The sequence below is a fragment of the Marmota marmota genome, unplaced genomic scaffold, assembly GCF_001458135.2.
Source record: "Marmota marmota marmota unplaced genomic scaffold, marMar, whole genome shotgun sequence".
Taxonomy (NCBI): Eukaryota; Metazoa; Chordata; class Mammalia; order Rodentia; family Sciuridae; genus Marmota; species Marmota marmota.
Window position 1 is genome coordinate 16451803 of NW_025999941.1, and position 20785 is coordinate 16472587.

Sequence of the window (20785 nt, forward strand, 5' to 3'; positions counted from 1 at the left end):
GGGGCCGCTTGCAGAGCCGGTTGGGCGGTGGCTGCGGGATTGGACCTCTGCGCCCGCGTGGCTGGCCAAGATTCACTTGTCTGGGGGCCAACTGTCACCTCTAATATAACTTACTACTTCCTGGCAGGTCTCCTTTCAGTGGAATTTTGCTAGAAGTTCCTCAGTAGGTAGAATGTAGCTGTTTTAATGGGTGTTTCTGATCCGGTTAATGTGGAGATACTGAAAGTGCTGCTTCCTTGCCGGCCGCCATGTTGGATCGTTATTATTATTATTATTATTATTATTATTATTATTATTATTATATTTTATTTAGAGACAGGGTCTCACCGAGTTGCTTAGGGCCTCGCTAAGTTGCTGAGGCTGGCTTGGAACTGGAGATCCTCCTGCCTCAGCCTCCCAAGCTTCAGGGATTGCAGGCATGCACTACGGTGCCCAGCTCATGATTTTTAAATGCTGAGGTTTGCAACCTTGCTCAAAATCTCCATCTTTCCACTTCCATAGACAGAAGTTACTCAAAGTAGATACACAGTCATGTAAGCTCCTGCTCCATGGGTCATGCTAGTTATGGTGGTATTGCACTGACTGGTGCTGTTATTGGTGGTGGTTAAAGAGGACATTCACTGGTTCCTCACTATTTGCCAGACACAGCAATAGGCATGTGATTTATAGCATCTGATTTCAGCCTCACAACCCTCCTATGAAACAGATACTGTTATTATCCCAATTGACAGAGAGGCAAACTGAGGCTTCAAGTGGTCTGGCAAACTCCCTACGGACACAAAGCGATCAAGTGTAAAATGAAGTATTCAAACCCAGGCCTGTCCAGGGACAGAGTCTGAGCTTTTAACTCATTTAAGAGATCATCTGTACAGATCTCTCTTTCAGAGATGAAACTAGAAGGTAAAAGAATGAATCCGCTTCCAAAAGCACTGTACTAAGTACGACCACATAAATCTTTGGTTTCAGTTATAGTTTCTTTCCTGAAAATGCTTCATTACTATTTTTCATAGTAAATTAAGGAAGACCTCAAGAACTTCTTTTGAAAAACAATTTAGTGTACTTGTTTTGAAAGAGAAATCATAGCCAGGCATAGTGGTGCACACCTGTAATCCCAGCCATGCAGGAGGCTGAGCAGGAGGATTGAAAGTGCAAGGCCAGTCTCAGCAATTTAGTGAGGCCCCAAGCAACATAGAGAGAGACTCTATCTCTAAATAAAAAATAAAGAAGGGCTGAGGATGTGGCTCAGTGTCTAAGCACCTCTGGCTTCAGTCCTCAGTACCAAATAATAATAATAATAAAAATCATGGAATTGGTGGGTTCACAGGAATGACTCCTATTTGGGGAGTAGGAAGTAATAGCTTCCATCCGGACATCATTCCTTAAGTAAAAATAAAAAGTAAATAAGAAGGAAGACTTTCATTCCTTCAAGGAGACATGAGAAGCAGCATAGAGTAGCAGTCCCTGGAGGCAGATAGACAGGCTTAGGATCCCAGACCCTGCATCTACCCACTTGTGACTAGGACAGTTTATGTCACCTCTTGGTACACCATTTTCCCCCACAGCAAAATGGGACAGGATTATTATTAGAATTAAATGAGTGGATGCATATGAACTTAGAAAAATACTCACTAAATGTTGGGCATTATGAGGATTTAAACTAATAAATATAAAAGCTTTCACATGATTTTCTCCAATCTCCAACTGAGAGATCTTCACAGAATTCTGTTCTGATTCCACCATCCTACTGGCCTTTTTAAAAAAATTTTATTGTTCTTTTTAGTTACACATAACTATAGAATACATTTTGACATATTATACATACATGGAGTCTAACTTTCCATTCTTGTGGTTGGACATGATGTGGAGTTTCCCTGGTCATGTGTTCACATATGAACATGGGAAAGTTCTGTCCCACTCATTCTACTGTCTTTCCCATTCCCAACCCCCTCTCTCTTCCCCCATTCCCCTGTCCAATCTGGTGAACCTCCATTCCTCCCTGCCCCCTGCCTATTGTGAGTCAGTATCCGCATATTAGAGAGAACACGCAACCTTTGTTTTTGTGAGCTTGGCTTATTTCACTTAGCAAGATAGTCTCCAGCTCCATCCATTTACAGGAAAATGCCATAATTTCATTCTTCTTTATGGCTGAGTAATATTCTATTGTGTATATATACCACATTTTCTTAATCCATTTACCTGTTGAAGAGCACCAAAGTTGATTCTATAGCTTAGCTATTGTGAATTGGGCTGCTGTAAACATCAATGTAGCTGTGTCACGGTAGTATGCTGATCCTACTGGCCTTTTAATAAGACTTTTTGTAAACATGATAAGTGTAGATAATGACCACCACAGTCCCATGGTCAGAATATGATGGTCAATATGGGCCCATAATCAATATGTAATTGAAAAGGTCAAAGTCCCTGATTTGCATGTTTTTATCCTCCATAAGACTACACAAGTCTTTGGCACATTAATCAAAATTTACTATTTGAGTGCATGAATGAATGAATGAATGAAGATTCAAATTGTAGGTAAACAGGAAATTATGATTTGACAGTTTATCTGGCCTATTTATTTGTAACCATTCCTCCAATTTCTAGTTCAAACCCATCACTTGAGTTTCTCTGTTCCAAATGTTCTTATTAATGTTGAAGCAATTGTAAATGGCATATTCATTTGCATGTTGGTTGACACTTTGCCTCATTCCAAAAAGAACTTAAGGTGGTGTATAAGGGTTTATAAAACTCAAGATGTAACTAATCAAAAATAAGAAGGAAAGAAAGATGAGTATAGAAAAATAATTAAAAATACCATGCCCTAGCCGGGCATGATGGTGCACACTTGTAATCCCAGTGGCTCAGGAGGCTGAGGTAGGTGGATCTCGAGTTCAAAGCCAGCCTCAGCAAAAGCAAGGTGCTAAGCAACTGAGTGAGACCATGTCTCTAAATAAAATACAAAATAGGGCTGGAAATGTGGCTCAGTGGTCAAGTGCCCCTGAGTTCAATCCCCAGTACCCCATAAAAACAAATACTATGCCCTAAAAACCGTGTGAATAAATTGTGGATGACCCAAATATTCTAGAGCCAACACAAAAAGGTAAACTGAGTTACAAGATTCAGAACAGTCCCTGGATGAAAAGAGACCAGTTGCTCCAAAGGTTTAGCCATTGATAGTTATAAAACTCTCTGAAACATTCACCACAAAGGTCCCCCTATCACATCCAGGCTCATTCAGCACCTGAGCAGTGTCAGAGTCCCCAGTGCAGATCACAGAAGCTTGATGAGAAGTCATTTATCCCCAGGGACAACAGGACCCAGGCAAATCAGAAGCTCCTGCCCTTGGGTAGGAAAGAAACAGTCCAAGATTTCTGCTCGGGACAGGACTTACTATCTAGAATAAAAAGAGCAGCCTATTTCTTTCTTTTTATTTTCTTATTTTTTATTTATTTATTTATTTATGTTTGGTACTGGGAATTGAACCTGAGCCACATCCCCAGCCCTTTTTTTATTTTTTATTTCGAGACAGGGTCTCTCTGAGTTGCTTAGGGCTTCGCTAAGTTGCTGAGACTGGATTTGAATTTGCCATCCTCCTGCCTCAGCCTCCCAAGCCACTGAGATTATAGGCATGTGCCACCGCGGCCAGCCAAGAGAGGACTGTTTTTTGGATGTATCAAAGGTATTACATTTCTTTCTGGGTTGGTGTTTCTTTTAGTTATTTTAGGTAAACAGCATGTAACATTTTTGTAGTTGTCAAATGAAAGCACACTAAATCTGAAAAAGGGTCTGTTAGGACATGGACTGTGCTCAAGTCTTGGACAGTGACTCCCACCTCTCCTTCCATGATAGAGGACGTGGTAACTAGTCCCTAATACATGGAGTCTAACTCCCCATTCTTGTGGTTGTACATAATGTGGAGTTTCACGGGTCGTGAGTTCATAGGTGAACATAGGAGGGTTCTGTCCCATTAGAGAATTCTGTCTCTGAAATAGTCGACCCCTTACATCGTAGAGATTTTTTTGTTGTTGTTGTTAAAAATAAAGAAGCTTTTTCCCCTACAAACGGGTGGTTTTTAGAGTCAGACCTGGATATGAATTCTGGTTCTGTCACTTCCTAAGTGTTATCTTGGACCTCCTGGAAGTTCAGTGTCCCCATCTCTAAAATAAGTCCTACAAATACAGTCTAACATGATTATTGTAAGAATGATTTTATATAAAACCTCTCATCCACAGTAGGCACAAAATATTATAGCTATTATTGCCTTCCATGTAACAGTGTTCCTGGGCTAACATAGATAATGCATAGGTGTGTTAAACCAACAAGTGGATAAATGGATGGATACTACCATCCAGGGACTCCAAGAACTGCTAAACTTTAACTCTTTAAAGCCATCAGAGCTTGGTGGGTAAGAGCTAGGACTCAGTAGTCAGAAAGCCTTGGATGGCTCTTAGAATAATGATAAGAACTTTCTTGCCAGGTATGGTGGCCCACACCTGTGATCTTAGCAACTCAGGAGGCTGAGGTAGGAGGATCGTGGGTTCAAAGCCAGCCTCAGCAACCTAGTGAGACCCTTAACAACACAGCGAGAGCCTGTCTCAAAATAAAAAATTAAAAAGGCTCAGTGGTTAAATCATTGTTATATACTTATGATAAGGGATGTTGTAGGATCTATCAGATGAGGATTATATAGTCCTTGGCATTGCTCCTGAGACATGGTGAGCATTCAATGACTATTACTATTATTGTATATTTTATGTCAGTATGAATATCATCAATCTTCATTATCCAACATCTCTCTCTTGTTCCTCCTGCTATGGGATCTTGGAATTTTTCTAAAAGGCAAAGCAAGTAGTTATATAAAGTACTTGACTTGTTCCTAGAACTCACGTCCATTTTCTTTTCCTGCTCAATCTCTGCTCTGTAGGACTTCATCGTCACCGTGGTCTTCTCCTTCTTGTGGTTGGTGGGCTCATCCGCGTGGGCCAAAGGACTGTCTGATGTCAAAGTCGCCACAGATCCCAAGGAAGTCTTGCAACTCATGTCAGCTTGCAAGCAGCCGTCCAACAAGTGCATGGCTGTCCACAGCCCTGTCATGTCCAGCTTGAACACTTCGGTGGTGAGTCGGTTTCCCTCGCTGCTTAACCTCCCAGATCTCCATCTGCCCAATGAATAAGAAAAGCACCTCTGGAGTTGGATGGTAAATGTCTGCCTCCCAAACTAGGCCAGTGGAATGGTAGTAGTTCACTCCACGAGCAAGACCGTCCTTTGGTCCTCAAGTTTTTTATCATCAGAATCTATACACTCCAGGGCCACCGACTGACAGACTTCTTAATAGAAACCCAGCAGGTATTAGCAGCTACTGCTTAGATGACTGTCAAGTCAAAATTCTAAGCCAAAAGCAGACATGGAATCTAAACATTAAGGCTGCCACCTGCCAGAAGTTTAAAGGGATTTTTGATGGCATAGAAGTTATCTGGGAGGGAAACATTATTCAAACCCCACATAGAATACACTCAACTGACTGGAGAAGAAAATACTCAAACTTAATAAGATGCAAAAGAAATTATATGGCATACAAAAGTGCCAGGAATAGTTATGGTCATTTTTTTTTAAATCTTCTCTATCCTCTTGGTTTAGTTGCTTAATAGCTTTAGAAAAGATGTACTCTATGGGTTGAGGATGGTCAAATATTGTCATCAGGTATGTCGCTTTTACAGGAAGAGAGAAAATCTGACAGTTAGCAGGGATGCTAAATTGGATTCTTAATTTATAAGGCTAAGACTTGTATTATTCCCAATAAAGAAGCTGTGTCTGAAAAAAGATAGAAGCTATAACAGCAGCACAAAATAGTTTGTATCGAAGAATAGGAAGCTCAGCAGTGTTTGTTAAAGGAACAACATTCTTCAGCAACCTTAGAAATAATTATTTTTGCTCCAAGGTTAACCTGTATTTCTACAGCTTTTTGGAATTCAATCTGAGAAGCTTCTGGGGAGAGAACTGAGATTGAAATACAGGTGTTTAACCCCCCAGCCCTATTTTGTATTTTATTTAGAGAAAGGGTCTCACTGAGTTGCTGAGGGCCTCACTAAGTTGCTGAGGGTGGCTTTGAACTGAGATCCTCCTGCCTCAGCCTCCCCAGCCTCTGGGATTACAAGGGTGTGCCACCCTGCCCAACTTGGGAATGCTCTTACAATGCAGGAAAAGGTTGCTCCTCTGCTCCCGGTGATTTTACCACTGATTCCTGCTTTGGTGAGATAGTAACCATGGAAACAAACCATATATGAGGACCTCACAATCATTTCTATTGATTGCTGGCCTCACCTGTAGATAACTGCTTTGAGGTATGCATTAACATAAGCAGTATTACTTATTCTACTTTGTTTTATAGACAGTGTTTAATGAAAGTGATTATAACTCGGTTCTCAAAACCTAAGAGAACAAAGATAAAAACTGTTTTGATGTGTTTGTTAGTTTGATAACCAGTCTCCAAAAAATTGTGAGAACCTACAGGGTCCTTTAAATTCTACTTCTAGTGTCTTCAATGATTTTTAGTCTAGAAGACAGGAATTCAGAATGAAAAAACAAGGTGATTGTTACAGTTATGTATCCATAGCTGTTTTCTCATAACAGAAAAGTCACTTCAAGCTGGCTAAAGCACAAGTCTTTGTACCCCTAAAGTCTATTCTTTGAGCCCCACTTCTGATACCAATATCTATATATGTTCAAATATTTGGACTGCAAATAAGAGAAACTGACTCTAACTTCATCTTGGAAAAAATAAAAAAAAAAACAGTTTTGGGGAAGATATCAAATGGCTCATGAACACGATGAGATTTGAAAACACAAAGGCAAATCTTGAGGAGAATCAGAGTTCCAGATGCCGGATACTAAAGAATAGTCCCTCTGAGTTGCCACTAGTGGAAATTTTTACCTAACTTTGCATTTTTCTTCCAGGTTTGCATTAAGTTCCAGGAGAGAGCTCTAGCCACTGAGGTGGAACACGGCTCTGCCAACGAAATCAGATTTGTATTTCCAAAATCAGAGGAACAACTATGTATCAGCCCAAACACAATAAATTTTTTTAAATTACAAATTTGCCTTCAAGTCATATGGATAGTTTATGCAAAATGGAAAATAATTGGAAAAATACTATCACGTTGCCTTGCCAGCGTAGAATACGAGGCCAAGAACCAAAATATCATTGGGAAATGGAACAGGTTTTATCTCCCACTCTTTTCCTTACCTCTTTCTGGAGCTTTGTGTTTTTCTGTTGAAAGAGAATATCTGTTTCATTATTGTCTCTTTCCAGATAGATTTTTACTTTTTCCCCATACCCACAACAGAAGAAAACACCTCACAGTTTCTAAGTTTATATTTGCTGTTAAAGAAAACTTGGGCTAGGTGCATGCCTGTAATCCCAGCAGCTCAGGAGGCTAAAGTAGGAGGATCTCAAGTTCAAAGTCAACTTCAGCAAAAGCGAGGCCCTAAGCAACTCAGTGAGACCCTGTCTCTAAGTAAAATACAAAATAGGGCTGGGGAGGGGGCTCAGTGATTGAGTGCCCCTGAGTTCAATTCCTGATATACCATCCCCCACCCCACCCAAATAAAAAGGAAGAGAAAGTTTGGAACGAGCTACACTCACTCAGTTCCAATTCCAGACACCTGGTAGAGAACCCACCTAAGGTCTGCTGTGCACCTTTGTCTTATCTTTGGGGAGTCTGTCATCTAAATACAGCTGATAGCACTCACTCTCCTGGGCCAGAGCAAGTTTTAGAGAAGGAGCCAGACACACACCACAGTAGGTGACATCTTCCAACAAAGGGTCAGGAAATAATCATCTTATCTTCCACCTTAGTAACAAACTTACTTTCTTCAAAGCACTTTGGCATCTCTCATTTCATAATGACACATAAAGGTAGATGAGCTATCCAGATAATGCCCCTGCATGGAGCTGAGGTTAAGGGACCTGTGTCAAGTTTCCAGATTAATGTCTAAAAGTCAAAATTCTAAAAGGCCAGAACTGGAGCCAAAATGTCCAAATGCTGTTGCCACGGAACACAGCTGCATGAACGATGCTGGAGTCACTCTGCCAGGGTTTGAGTCCTGGCTGCACCATGCAATAACTGACTGTCTATCCTTGGACAATGTGATTCAGTTATCTGAAACTTAGTCTCACCACCGGGAAAACAGGCCTAATTATAGAACAGACCTCAAGACTGTTGGAAGATTTTGGTAAGACAATATATGAAAAATACTTAATATGACTTAACGTGGTGCCCAGAATATAGTTAATGCTAGGTAAAAGTCAACTCAAAGTGCCTAAAAAATACACTCAGCTGGACACAATGCCACATACCTATAATCCTAGCTGCTGGGGGTGCTAGGTTGCTGAGGCAGGAGGATCACGAGTTCAAAGCCAGCCTCAGCCACTTAGCGAGGCCCTCAGCAACTCAGTGAGACCCTGTCTCTAAAGAAAATACAAAAATGGGCTGATGGTGTGACTCAGTGGTTAAATGCCTCTGGATTCAATCCCTAGTACCCAGGGAAAAAAATGTATACACTCATTTTCTCTAATATTATTAAGTGTTAGAGGCCAGCGAGATGTAGGGAGATGGGATTTATTTTAATCTCTCAGTTCTTATCAAGCTTATCCTTAGTATATCCATAACTTTGATTTCTACTTCTCCATCTTCACTTCAGACAAACATGGCACGTCTTTTTGGATAATCTCGACTTCATCTCCCTGTTCTTTCTTGTGCTAGGGATAGTCTCTTTCGAGCTCTCTCTCTGTTGTCCCCACCTCTGAAGTTGAATCAAAATTCTTCCCCTAGTTTCATTGCAACAAAATGGCAAGAAAATACTTAGGAAGCCATGTGTCCCTGAAATGTGCCCATCGAGAGACCTGTGATACCTCTGTGACTGACCCAGGAACCTCGGCTATCAGAGGGATGCCTTCTGTTCTTACTTTTAAGTTGCATTTCCCTGATTTCTAGGTTCTTCTTGAGCATCCCTTTGGAATTAAAAAAAAAAAAACTGTAACCACATGGAAAAGGGAGAGACCAAAGATATACACAACAACCTGGGCTTGGAGGTGCACACCTGTAATCCCAGCAGCTCTGGAGGCTGGGGCAGGAGGATCGTGAGTTCAAAGCCAGCCTCAGCAACTTAGCGAGGCCCTAAGCAACTCAGAGAGACCCTGTCTCTAAATAAAATACAAAATAGGGCTAGGGATGGGGCTCAGGGATCGAGTGGCCTGAATTTTTAATTCCCCCAATTTATAGGCAACAGATAAAATTATAGCCTTGGACAGAGCTATCTCTTCATATCTGAAAAGATCCCTTAATAATTTTTCCACTTATATATTGGCATATACTTACAAAGGTACAATTTAGTCAAGCTCTCCCTTCTCATGCCAAATATCCAGTTACTGTACACAGGGTTGAAATGCCCTGAATGCAAATTAGAGTTTTGACTGTGATTACATGATTCATTTCCATCAAGCAACTATTACACCTGATTTATGTTTTGTGTCTTCCTCAGCAATAGCGAGGGACATGTCACAAAATTGATCCTCAATATTAAAGGAAAGATTTGGAATAGGAAAGAAGAAGGAGGAAGGGAGAGAAGGAGGTTCTAATAAACCAGTCTTCATTAGATCAAGTTACTCTGTTTTAACTGTTTTTCACCTGTCAAGAATATAGCCTCATGGTCAAAACTCACTTTGATTTATGTGGCAGCAAAAGAGTTACAATTGGTGGAAATATTTTAAAGTGATTCAGAGCATCGTTTACCATGTAACACAAATATGTCGGGCCACCTTCACATATTGTCTTTAGTTCTCCAAACTATCCCCCAAAGAAAGAATTATTATCTTCTTTCCAAATAAGAATAAAAACCTGAGGTCTAAGGTTCAAGTTGCAGAGCAAGAAGGCAAGTGCCCAGGCCACTCAAATTTCAACGCCCACAGAGATCACTCCAAGTCCCACATTCAGCTAGTCGGCAGGTGGTCTAATGACCCACCTAATGCTGCAATAAGGAAATGTCTTAGTAAGCAGTCCCCAACATCTCTACATTAGCATCTCTCTACCTCTGTGTTAGACTTTAATATTATCTCTTTAATATTATACTTTAATTATTATACTTTTAATATCATACTTTAATATTATCTCTTTCATATTATCTCGATAGACTTTAATATTATCTCAGTTGGTATTATACTAACCTAATCTGTCTCCAACATGAAATTGTCCAAACAGGCTACTGTGATTCATTCCCAAGTCAACCAACCAGTCTTGGAAAAGGTGGCAGAAGAACCATGTGATGGGGACTTCTTTTTGAGCCTGTTGCAGTAGCAAATAGCTCTGTAGCCATCAAAGACTTGGGCCCTGGAGAAATACCACCCCGTCCTCTGACTCAATAAAACCCTTCTGGAGAGTAAAAGAAACCTGCATAGGAAAGCCTCATATTCCAGTTCTTCAAGAAGCATTTTCTATCTCTCTGAAACCTCACCTCTTTCTGGGTCTGCTCTTGGCGTTCTTTTCTGAATGTGAGAGACACAGAAGTACAACTCTGCAGAGCCTCAAACTCTGTGCCTATATCAAGATTGCTCCATGTTTATTTAAAAATCAAATCATTTTCTATCATTATAATAAGTGGGAAAGTAGTATCTATAGCCAGTAGCCTTATAAATTAACATATCATTACTAAAGAGAAAATATTGCACCCTACACCACCTGATGGTAATCCTATATACCATGAGGAATTCCTCATTTGCAGATATACTGATGGCTTAGGTAAGGGCTCAGGCTATCAGACAGAAGAGGGTTTAAATCCCAGATCTCTTTACCAAGTCATGTGACCTTGGACCAGAATCCACTTCATTAATATGGGCCTAATAATTGCACTGTCAGCTTCGACTGAGGGAATCAATCCATATAAAGTCCTTTACCCAGTGCCTGGCTTACAGCAGGCCTTTACTAGAAACCAGATATTCTAAATGAAATTGTGATTTCAAATGGAAGATCAGACCAGGTCTGGGTCATGGGGCCTCCATGTTAAAGCAAAAAAACATCCATTATACTCTGAAGGATTTTTCTGAAACTGAGATTTTTTTTTTCCCCTAGCATTTCTGTCTAATCTATCAACTCATTTGCCCTGATTCTCCCCTCAGGTCTTTGGATTCTTGAATTTTATCCTCTGGGCTGGAAACATCTGGTTTGTTTTCAAGGAGACCTGCTGGCATTCCTCAGGACAGAGATACCTCTCGGACCCCATGGAGAAGCATTCCAGCAGCTATAATCAAGGCGGGTACAACCAAGAGAGCTATGGGTCTAGCAGTGAGTACAACCAGCAGGCGAGTTTGGGGCCATCCTCAGACGAGTTTGGCCAACAGCCTAGTGGTCCCACCTCCTTCACCAATCAGATTTAGCAGAGTAGCTTTTGCAGTCTTCTGGAGAAGGTCTCACCACCTTCCACTTCAGTGGCAGAGGAATTTTTTAAGAGTTCCCATCAATTATTCATGCAGATAGTGTTGAATGTAAGTCAGAGATGTGTAGTCCTCATTAAAGCAGAGAGGCCTGGGTCGTGATAAATGATACTTAGAGATGAGACGACGTGGGGAGATATATTATTTATCACAGATGGCTAATTGGAGAGTACCTTGGTAAATCCACAGATACTTTTATGGTCATTTTATATGTGTGTTAGAGATCGTAGAAGCATTTTGTAGCTTAAAGTCTCTAGTAGGTAATATGCATAAAGTCAATTAAATAGCATTGAGTTTTCCTATGCATTTTGACGCAAAAGACATTTTAATGATTCCTAGGAAACAATTTGATGTATAACAACATTGCATGCATTATTATTTTTTAGTTTTTAGACCCTGTATGATGCAAATCTCTAACTACTTATTTCAGGCAATTACTGTATTTTTTTTCACTTGATGAATCAATGCTCATATGATTTAGTGCATGAATAAGCATTTCTCACACAGTAAACATTTGAATTATATTTACGAAGTTTTTCCAGTTTGCACTATGAATTTGTCAAAAGGATGTTTAAAGAAACATACTCATTACTTTGTATACCTTTGCAAATTTGTCTTTCTGGCTTTACCTAAGTTCTGGATGCATTGTAACTAAGAATTGTGTTGTTGTGTTTTTTTTTTTTCCTATTAGTAGACAGTGTTACATATGGTAACTGCCCAATATTTATCCTATTTGCTTATCTAAGTATTTACATTCTGGTAAATTTCTATGGTGTTTTGTGGCTCTTATCCTGTGGACCATGCCTAATAAAGCCCAGTAACTGTCTGAGCTCAAGCAGTGATATGTTCATAGAATACTGGAGATGCAGATTTAGATACCATAGTTAAGATGTTGCTGTTCTAAAGTATTAGTGTAGAAAGGAAATTCTGTAGATCTATGTAGACCAATCAAACATTTTAATCCTATCTATTTATAAAGCTAATATGTTCTTCAACCCAATTATTGAAAATTCTCAAGTCACAGCTCAACAGATTTACTAATTCTGCTTTGAGTGTCACCGATAAATTAAAAATGGCTTCCAGGTGACACTCTGTATCCCAAAGAGGGTTCTCATGAAATATTCCCTAGAATGTATTCATTACCAAGAAAATGCCAATCTTCTCCTCTTTATTTTAATTCAATTGAAACACCAGAGCCTGGATGGTAAAGAAAGCTAAGCATCTGTATTTCCAGGTAAAAGTTGTTATTTGTGTACAAACTTTGTGTGATCTGTGATGTGAGAAGCATATAGCACAAAATAGCCTTGTGTCTTGGGTGATATCTGTGACCCTCTCTTCATCCTGTTGGATAAATGTGTATTGTGATATCTATTTGACCTTAATAAAGTTATTACACACATTGCTGACAGTGCAGTGAATGACAGTAGTGCTACCCGGCCGGCTGACCAGTGAAAAGAACAGGGGTTAAATACAGTGTCTCCAGTCTCTCCCCCTCTGCTTGTTTCCTGAGCCCAGGTGTGAAGGTTGGATGTGAGGTGTCCCCCAGAAGCTCACGTGTGAGAAGGTCCAGAGGAGACATGACTGGGTTGTGAGAGCCTTAACCCAACCAGTGAATGAACCCCTGATGGGATTAACTGGGTGGTGGCTGGAGGCAGGTGGGTGTGGCTGGAGGAGGGGGCATTGGGGGCGTGGCTTTGGGGTCTCTATTTGTCTCTGGAGAATGGAGTCTCTCTCTGCTTCCTGATCACCATGTGAGCTGCTTCCCTCCACCACACTCTTCCTCCATGATGTCCTGCCTCCCCTCGAGCCCCGAGGAATGGAGCCTGCTGTCTACAGATTGGGACCTCTGAAACCCTGAGCCCCCAAATAAACTTTTCCTCCTTCATAGTTGTGCTGGTCGGGTCTTTTAGTCGCAGCAGTGAAAAAGCTGACTAACACACCAGGGTTGTTCATTCAGTCACTCCCCCATTCTAAGACCTTCTGTGCCCCTGTCACCGTGCAGTCTCTGGGGACATAATAATGAGAAAACCCAGAAACAGGCTGTTCATTATGAAGCTTACGTTCTATTAGGAGAGACAGACGTTACAATCATCAAACCCCAATTATGCCGATACAGGATACAGGATCCCAGGATCCCATGGGAACATCTATCAGAAGGACTTGAGCTAGTTAGGGAGAAGCCCAGGAGCCTTGTACCTGAGCACTGAGACCAAAGGACAAAGGACAGGTAGCTGATTAACAAACAAAAGGAAAGGTGTTGGTAGCACCTAATACAGCCTCTGGGGGAGGGGAAAGATCACACTTTCCAACACAAGCAATCACCCCCTGGACAGTTCTCTTCCTGCCTTTTGGTCATCTTTTGATCAGTGTAGACAGGTTGGGAAGAGGGGGGCATGAGAAGAAGGAAAACCTAAATTCCTTAAAGGGGCAGGACACCCCCATTCCTTTGGGCACCAGTTCTGTGGGTTCTCTCTCTCTCTCTCTCTCTCTCTCTCTCGCTCTGTCTTTTAAATCAGATTTACTTTTTGCTCTTGCTTCGGCATTTCTCAGGTGTTTAATCTTCAACACTGGGGTAATAAGGAACTGATCCTCATTTTCAAGATCAGTATCAACACTAACAAGGTTTAACAAGGACTCGGGGAGAGGGAAGCAGGTCCCAGGGGGAGAATTCCCTGGCAAAGGGCTTTGATGATGGACGAAGGAGGAATACATAAGGTTGCACTGGGAGATGAAGGAGGAGGGCTTGCCCGGAGGTGTGGCTGTGACGGGTGCCCGGGTGAAATCTTCTCAAAGGCCATAATTAGGAATTCTAGCTTGATCCTAAGGAAGCTAAGGGAAAGCACTGATTTTAAGCAGGACACAATGAGATTAGCATTTTGGAAGGATCTCGATGGCTGAGGGGCAGAAGAGAATAGGAAAGGAAGGCATCCTGTGCCCAGGGAAAGAGGCTCTCCCTCCTGACCTCTGTTGGCCGTGGCCTGGGAGAGGGAGGGGGCACTGGTGTGTTCTTCCCAGAGTGTCTCCCCCCATTTCCTGGGACAATGGCCAGGGCTGACTTTCTTCAGCCCTGTCCAGGAGGAGAGAGTGTCCTCTGCTTCATAAACTGTCATGAACTCTCCAAAGCAGAGAAATCATCCTAGCCAGCAGTGATTTTGAGCGGCGTTAGCAGTTCCCCAGCACAGTGGGCGCTGGCGAATGGAGAGCACCACCCTCCCTGGTCGGGCTAGAGGCGGGCTTCCACACTCCACTGCAGGTGTGCAATAAAAATGCGGCTGTAATCCAACAGGGATGTCACTAAACTGGTTTTATTCCTCCAAGTTTCAAGAAAAGAGCAGTAGATCTGGCCTTTCACACAAAGAGGAGTGATCTGTGCTTGTGAGTAAGCCCAGGTCTATGTGTCCATTAGACCTAATTTGGAAGTTTCACTGCTCACTGATCATGTTTCAAAGTTTTGGGGGTTTTGTTTTATTTTCTTTTTTGTGGTATCAGGGATTGAACCCAGGGGTGCTTAACCACTGAGCCACATCCCCAGCACCCCCCACCCCCCGCTTTTTTTGTATTTTATTGAGAGACAGAGTCTCACTGAGTTGCTTAGGGCCTCACTAAGTTGCTAAGGCTGACTTTGAGCTCGATATCCTCCTGCCTCAGCCTCCCGAGCACCTGGGATTACAGAAGTGAGCCACTGCACCTGGCTATGTTTCAGGGTATTGATTTGTTTTCTTGAATCTTTGTTTCCCTGGGAGGAGGGAAAACATATATTCAAAATGGGTGAACTGTAGCCGGGCATGGTACACACCTGTAATTCAAGTGGCTCAGGAAGCTGAGGCAGGAAGATCGCAAGTTCAAAGCCAGCCCCAGTAATTGAGCAAGGCCCTAAGCAACTCAGCGAGACTCTGTCTCTAAACAAAATAGAAAAAGGGCTGGGGATGAGGCTCAGTGGTTAAACACCCCTAAGTGCAACCCCTGGCACTGAAAATAAAGAGGTAACCTCTGAGATCAGACCACCTAGTGTAGAATCCCTGCACTGCCATCTATTTACCCTTCCTTTGCCTTTCTCAAGACCTTCTCCAAAGCCCCGGGACTCCTCTGAGGCCTATGGGTACTTGCAGCCTGGATGTGAAGGGAAGTTAAAACCCCAGGGAACACTTTCAACCCTTGAGGGGTGTGGGCAGGTCAATGGAGAGAGGCCTTTGGCAAGATGCTTAAGTTCTCATTCTTTCCTTCTCTGCCCTGGGGACAGCAATAATATCTGCCTTGAAGAAGTGAAGATGTATTAGGAAAAGGGGAGGGCCACATACAGATGGAGGGCAGCTCCGGCATGCAGCGGGCACTGTCAGGGACTGGGTCCCCGAACACAGCACCTGGGAGGAGGGCTTGGTTGCAAGGGGTTTTTCTGGGAGGTGACTCCGTCACAACAGTCCACTTTTCGAATGCAGCCCTTCCTGCTTTTTTTTTTTAAAGGGATCTGTCTTCCTTCTCCTCTTCTCCTTCTCCCCATCCCTCACTTTGGAGCAGGGAACAAGGTTACCTTCGGTTATCTGTTCTCCCCTGGAAGGAGATGTCCCCAGAAGAACTAGGAAGTGACAGTCTCCCAAATTAACAAGTGGATTTCAACACAACCTCAGGGTGCACCTGGGACCCTCCCAGCAGGACCCACCTAGAAGGCAGCCTTTGAATCGCTTCTTTAAAAGCCCCCTGTTTTCCCTGACGGGCAGAACCACAGCCTCTGGGACTGGAGTCCCCTGTGTCACTCCTTTGCTTACAAAGCAATGAACCTTCTTTTTCCTTTTTCTCAATACCGTGTCCTCATTATTGGATTGGCACTGGGGACAAGGACGGTGCAGGAGCAGGAGTGAGGGAGTACAAAACAGGAGAGGGCGAAGGAGGAGCACCAAGCACAGGGTGGGTTGGTGACCTTGATGGTGGGTGCAGGAGGTGCTGGGCTCCCTCAGGATCAGCTCGGGAGGAACGGGCGGGTTCCCATCAAGGCGCAGGAGCGGGCGTGGGAATGCGCCCACTCCATGGTAACCCGCCCACATTTCGAGGTCGCACTTGCCTGTGAACACATTCCTAAGACTTTGGGAAAATAACTCTTGACTCCTGACATCTATCAGGCGGTGACCTAGGGGAGGGGGCTGGCATGAGTCCCATCACAGCCTCCCCGCCCTCAGTTCTGTGGACAGTGAACCTGAGGAAGGATAGAGGAGGAGGCCCAGAAGGTCCATGCATCGGGGAGGTCACTGTCAACACGAGGGGGAACTCTCATCCAAGCCCAGGCTGAAATCAGAGACTCACCAAGGAAGAGCAATCTAAGATGCCAAAGCCACCCACCGCGGTGACCAATGAGCTGTTATCACTTAGCCTTTAAAACCAGGCTGTGGCTGATCCCACCCTGTGGGGCAGTGACAAGAACTTATCTGGCTGTAGGTGTAAAACATTAATGAACCCACAGAGAGTTGACTCCACAGAGCTGAATTAAATGTTGAGCTATAAATGGACTCCAAATTTACATAAGACTGAATTTTTATAAGTCAAACTTTGACTTATATAGACAAAATATACTCCTAGACATTTTTGGAGCTTACCCTCAAGATTGGAAGATTCACATAACCAGCAAATAACCATCTATATAGGAATAGATTTTGATTGATACTGGGAAGGAAAATAGCAGGGGGCAGTGGAATGGGGTGGTCACCAGATGCCTCTCTGAGGAGGTACCTCTCTCAGCTGAGGCCTGGGGACTCAGAATAAAGAATGCTTTAGTCAGCTTTTTTGCTGATGTGACTGAAAGACTTGACAAGAACAATTAGAACAGGAAAAGTTTATTTGGGGGCTCAGGGTTTCAGAGGTCTCCATCCACAGACAGCAGGCTCCATTCCTCAGGGCTCGAGGGGAGGCAGGACCTCATGGAGGAAGAGTATGGTGGAGGGAAGCAGCTCACATGGTGATCAGGAAGCAGAGAGAGAGAGAGAGAGAGAGAGAGAGAGATCTCCCTTTACCACAAACAAAATATAAACCCCAAAGGCACACCTCCAAGTCCTCCTCCGACCACACCCTACCTGCCTACAGTTACCATCCAGTTAATCCCTCTCAGGGGACTAATGCACTGATTAAGTGAAGACTCTTATAGTCTGATCATTTCACCTCAGAACTTTCTTACATTGTTCCACACTTGAGCTTTTAGGGGACACCTCACATCTAAGCTGTAACAGGGAGGAATCCGTCCTGGGGAGAACAAGCAGAGGAGAGAGGGTGTCCAAGAACCTAAATCAGGAGACCACCCAGTGTCTTTGAAGAATGGCTAAGAGAAAGGGAAGTGGGATTGTGACATGTCAGGGGAGGATCATGAGCCAGGGCTGCAAAGTTTGGGAAAAGCAAAAATATAAGAGGCCTTGGAGGACATGGAAAGAAGATCTTATCCTAAGGAAAGTGGGAAGCCACCGAGCAGGGAATATAGGCCTATAGACTATGCACTGGGAGTTTCAAGATGGCAGAATAGAGAGGGTCGCTTTCCTGGCTGCTCTGTGGGATGAAAACCAGAAAACAGACAAGCAGCTTCTCAGAAAGGCATGAGAAATCACAAGGGGTGTGAGGACTTTACTGGGGTTTAATACTGGACATTCAAAGCAGATCAGGGACTCAGAAGGTTGGATATATTAAATAAGGAAGAATCAGGGAATGAGGAGAATTCGTCAGTTCATTCAATAGGCATTTATTGAGCTGGTATTATGTGTCAAGTTCTATCCTATCTTTTAGGAGTATACATTCCAGATATATTTCATCTGAAGAGCATGGACATCATCATTGCACTCATGGAATTTATAGCCCAGTGTTAGGCCAATGGAGCATATGCAGATAAAGAAATCAGACACATTTGAACAGAGATAAATGTTAAGGAGAATGTAAAACAGGAAGACATGGAAGACAGCAACAGGGCTGGGGGTGGATGGGCACAGTAGGAGATGCCAGAAGAAAAACACGGCGGCCTGAGCTAGGATGAGGGCCCTATGAGCATTCTTCCATAGCTGAGGCTCGTCCCCAAGTCTTACTAATAGTATGTGGAAATGATAAATGATGGCAGAAAAAATAAGTGTTCCTTTAAATGGAGCCACTCTGTGCTCTTCAAAAGTCACAGTGGCCTTGGTTTCATTTGATCCTCTCAACAGCCAAGCGAAAGGTAGAGGCCACTTGCCCTGTTTGAAATTGAGAGTCTGAAATTGAGTTTCTCCAGAGACAGACCCTGAGATAAGAGTGCAAAATACAAGGGGTCGGGGGTGTGAACCAAAGGCAGGAAAGCTGGTAAGGCTTGCATTCTGGAGAAGGTCACAGCTGTGGCCAAGTGAGGCTCAAACCTACAAAAGAATATCATACATGCAGAATGATCCAACAGGTAGCCCAGCCCAGGGACAGAGGAGCCGTGGCATTTAACCACCCACTCCTGTTGCTCACTGAAGGATGGCTGCCTGGCAAAAGTGGTAACTCCCGAGCACTTTTGGACCACCCCATGTACAGTCCACGACTGGCGGAGAGTGATGCGCTCAGGGACCATCACAAGTGTCCCCAGTTGAAGTCATTTAGGGCAGCACAGGTTCAATAGTCAGTTGTGAGGGGAACACAGAGAAGGTCTTCCACACCCAGATTCAGCAATGTTAAACAGCTTGATGCCAGGAAAAAGACTTGAACGTAAATCTCTCTTCTTTTGCTCATCTTAGAATTTCCCCTATTCACTTCCTGGCTTACGGCATAGAAATAGGAATTTAACGCCAATAGACCATGTAATTTCATCTAGATATGGAAAGATCCAATTTTAATAACATCTACAAAATAATAACTTAAAAAATTATTGAGCACATACAGTGTGCAAGCCCCTGAGCTAAGCAACCGCTTTGTCTTTAATTACAACAGCACTATAATAAAGATACTAGTACTATTCCTATATTGTGTTTTAGAAAACCAAAGTTTGGAGAGTTAGAAGATACAGAATCTTGGGAACACCTTCACCAATAAAGAGAGTCCATATTCCTACTATTTATTCGGTTTACTGCACAAAGAACCATACTACACACCTGTTCTGGTTTGGATGTGAAGTGTTCCCCAAAAGCTCACGTGTGAGACAGTGCAGGAAGGTTCAGAGGAGACATGACTGGGTTGTGAGAGCCTTAACCCAACCAGTGAATGGATCCCTGATGGGATTAACTGGGTGGTGGCTGGAGGCAGGTGGGTGTGGCTGGAGGAGGGGGCATGGGGGGCGTGGCTTTGGGGGTCTCTATTTCTATTTGTCTCTGGAGAATGGAGTCTCTCTCTGCTTCCTGATCACCATGTGAGCTGCTTCCCTCCACCACACTCTTCCTCCATGATGTTCTGCCTCATTCCCAAGGAATGGAATCAGCTGTCCATGGACTGAGACCTTTGAAACCATGAGCCTCCAAATAAACTTTCCTTCCTCCGCAGCTGTTCTGCTTGAGTCTTTTAGTTGCAGCTGTGAAGAAGCACCCTACAACAACAGCCTACCTCCATTTTCCTATTTAATGCTCACAGGGAATGCAAGAGAAAATGCTGCTTTTATACCCATTAAGCAAATAAACAGACTGAATTTCTTGAAGATTAAGTCACGTGTTCAAGATCACTGAGCTGGGCATGGGCAGAACCCCTGAATGCAGAAATCCGTGACTCTCTGCCTCTGAAATTCCTTGCTCTGAACAACCTTCCTAGACCACAGCTGCCGCAGTCCGGCTACAGCAAAATAACGGGGGGGGGGGGGGGANAGGGGGTGATGAACAACTTGTGTACATTGATACAGCAGGAGTGGAAGCCGTTTATTGTAGGATAGGAGCGGTATTTATACAGTCCACACAGCTTATCTAATTAACAAAAACTAGATACATCAGTCAACCAATAAGGAATCTCCACACTTAATGGCTTGCTTTTGTTACTTCTCAAACCACTCCCTCTGGCATTTTGCCAGGCACCATCCAGACTTGTTTACAGACTCTAATACACAGCAGTGCTGCCTGGGCATTCCATGACTTTTCAAGCTGGGTGCACTTTGCCTGTCCAACGGGGTACAAACTATGAAGACCCCAGCCATCAGGGGCTTCCTTGGGCCTTCCACAAGGATGCTGTGTTCTGATAGCTGGAAACCAAGCTGTGCCACGAATAGTCAGACCTCACTCATTAAACAGGTTAAGGAAGTCATTAAGATTGCTCAAGTTCCAGGTGAACTAAGAGTGACTTCTTCACATGCTCAAATGGAGTGTGAGGCTTTGCTGGGTTTTAGGGTTGAGGTGAATGCTCTTCAGAATC

The 20785-nt window shown here is 43.2% G+C and overlaps 1 protein-coding gene across 2 annotated transcripts in view; it reads left to right on the plus strand.

The window, feature by feature from the left end:
* Positions 1 to 12881, plus strand: part of Synpr (synaptoporin) — a 342176-nt gene extending 329295 nt beyond the window's left edge. For both annotated transcript variants that reach the window (XM_015494495.2, XM_048801214.1), the window contains 2 exons: positions 4922 to 5113; positions 11168 to 12881. In XM_015494495.2, coding sequence (XP_015349981.1) covers positions 4922 to 5113; positions 11168 to 11425 — 450 coding nt within the window. In that variant the 3' untranslated portion in view covers positions 11426 to 12881. The remainder of the gene's footprint in view (positions 1 to 4921; positions 5114 to 11167) is intronic.
* The last annotated feature ends 7904 nt before the right edge of the window (positions 12882 to 20785 follow it).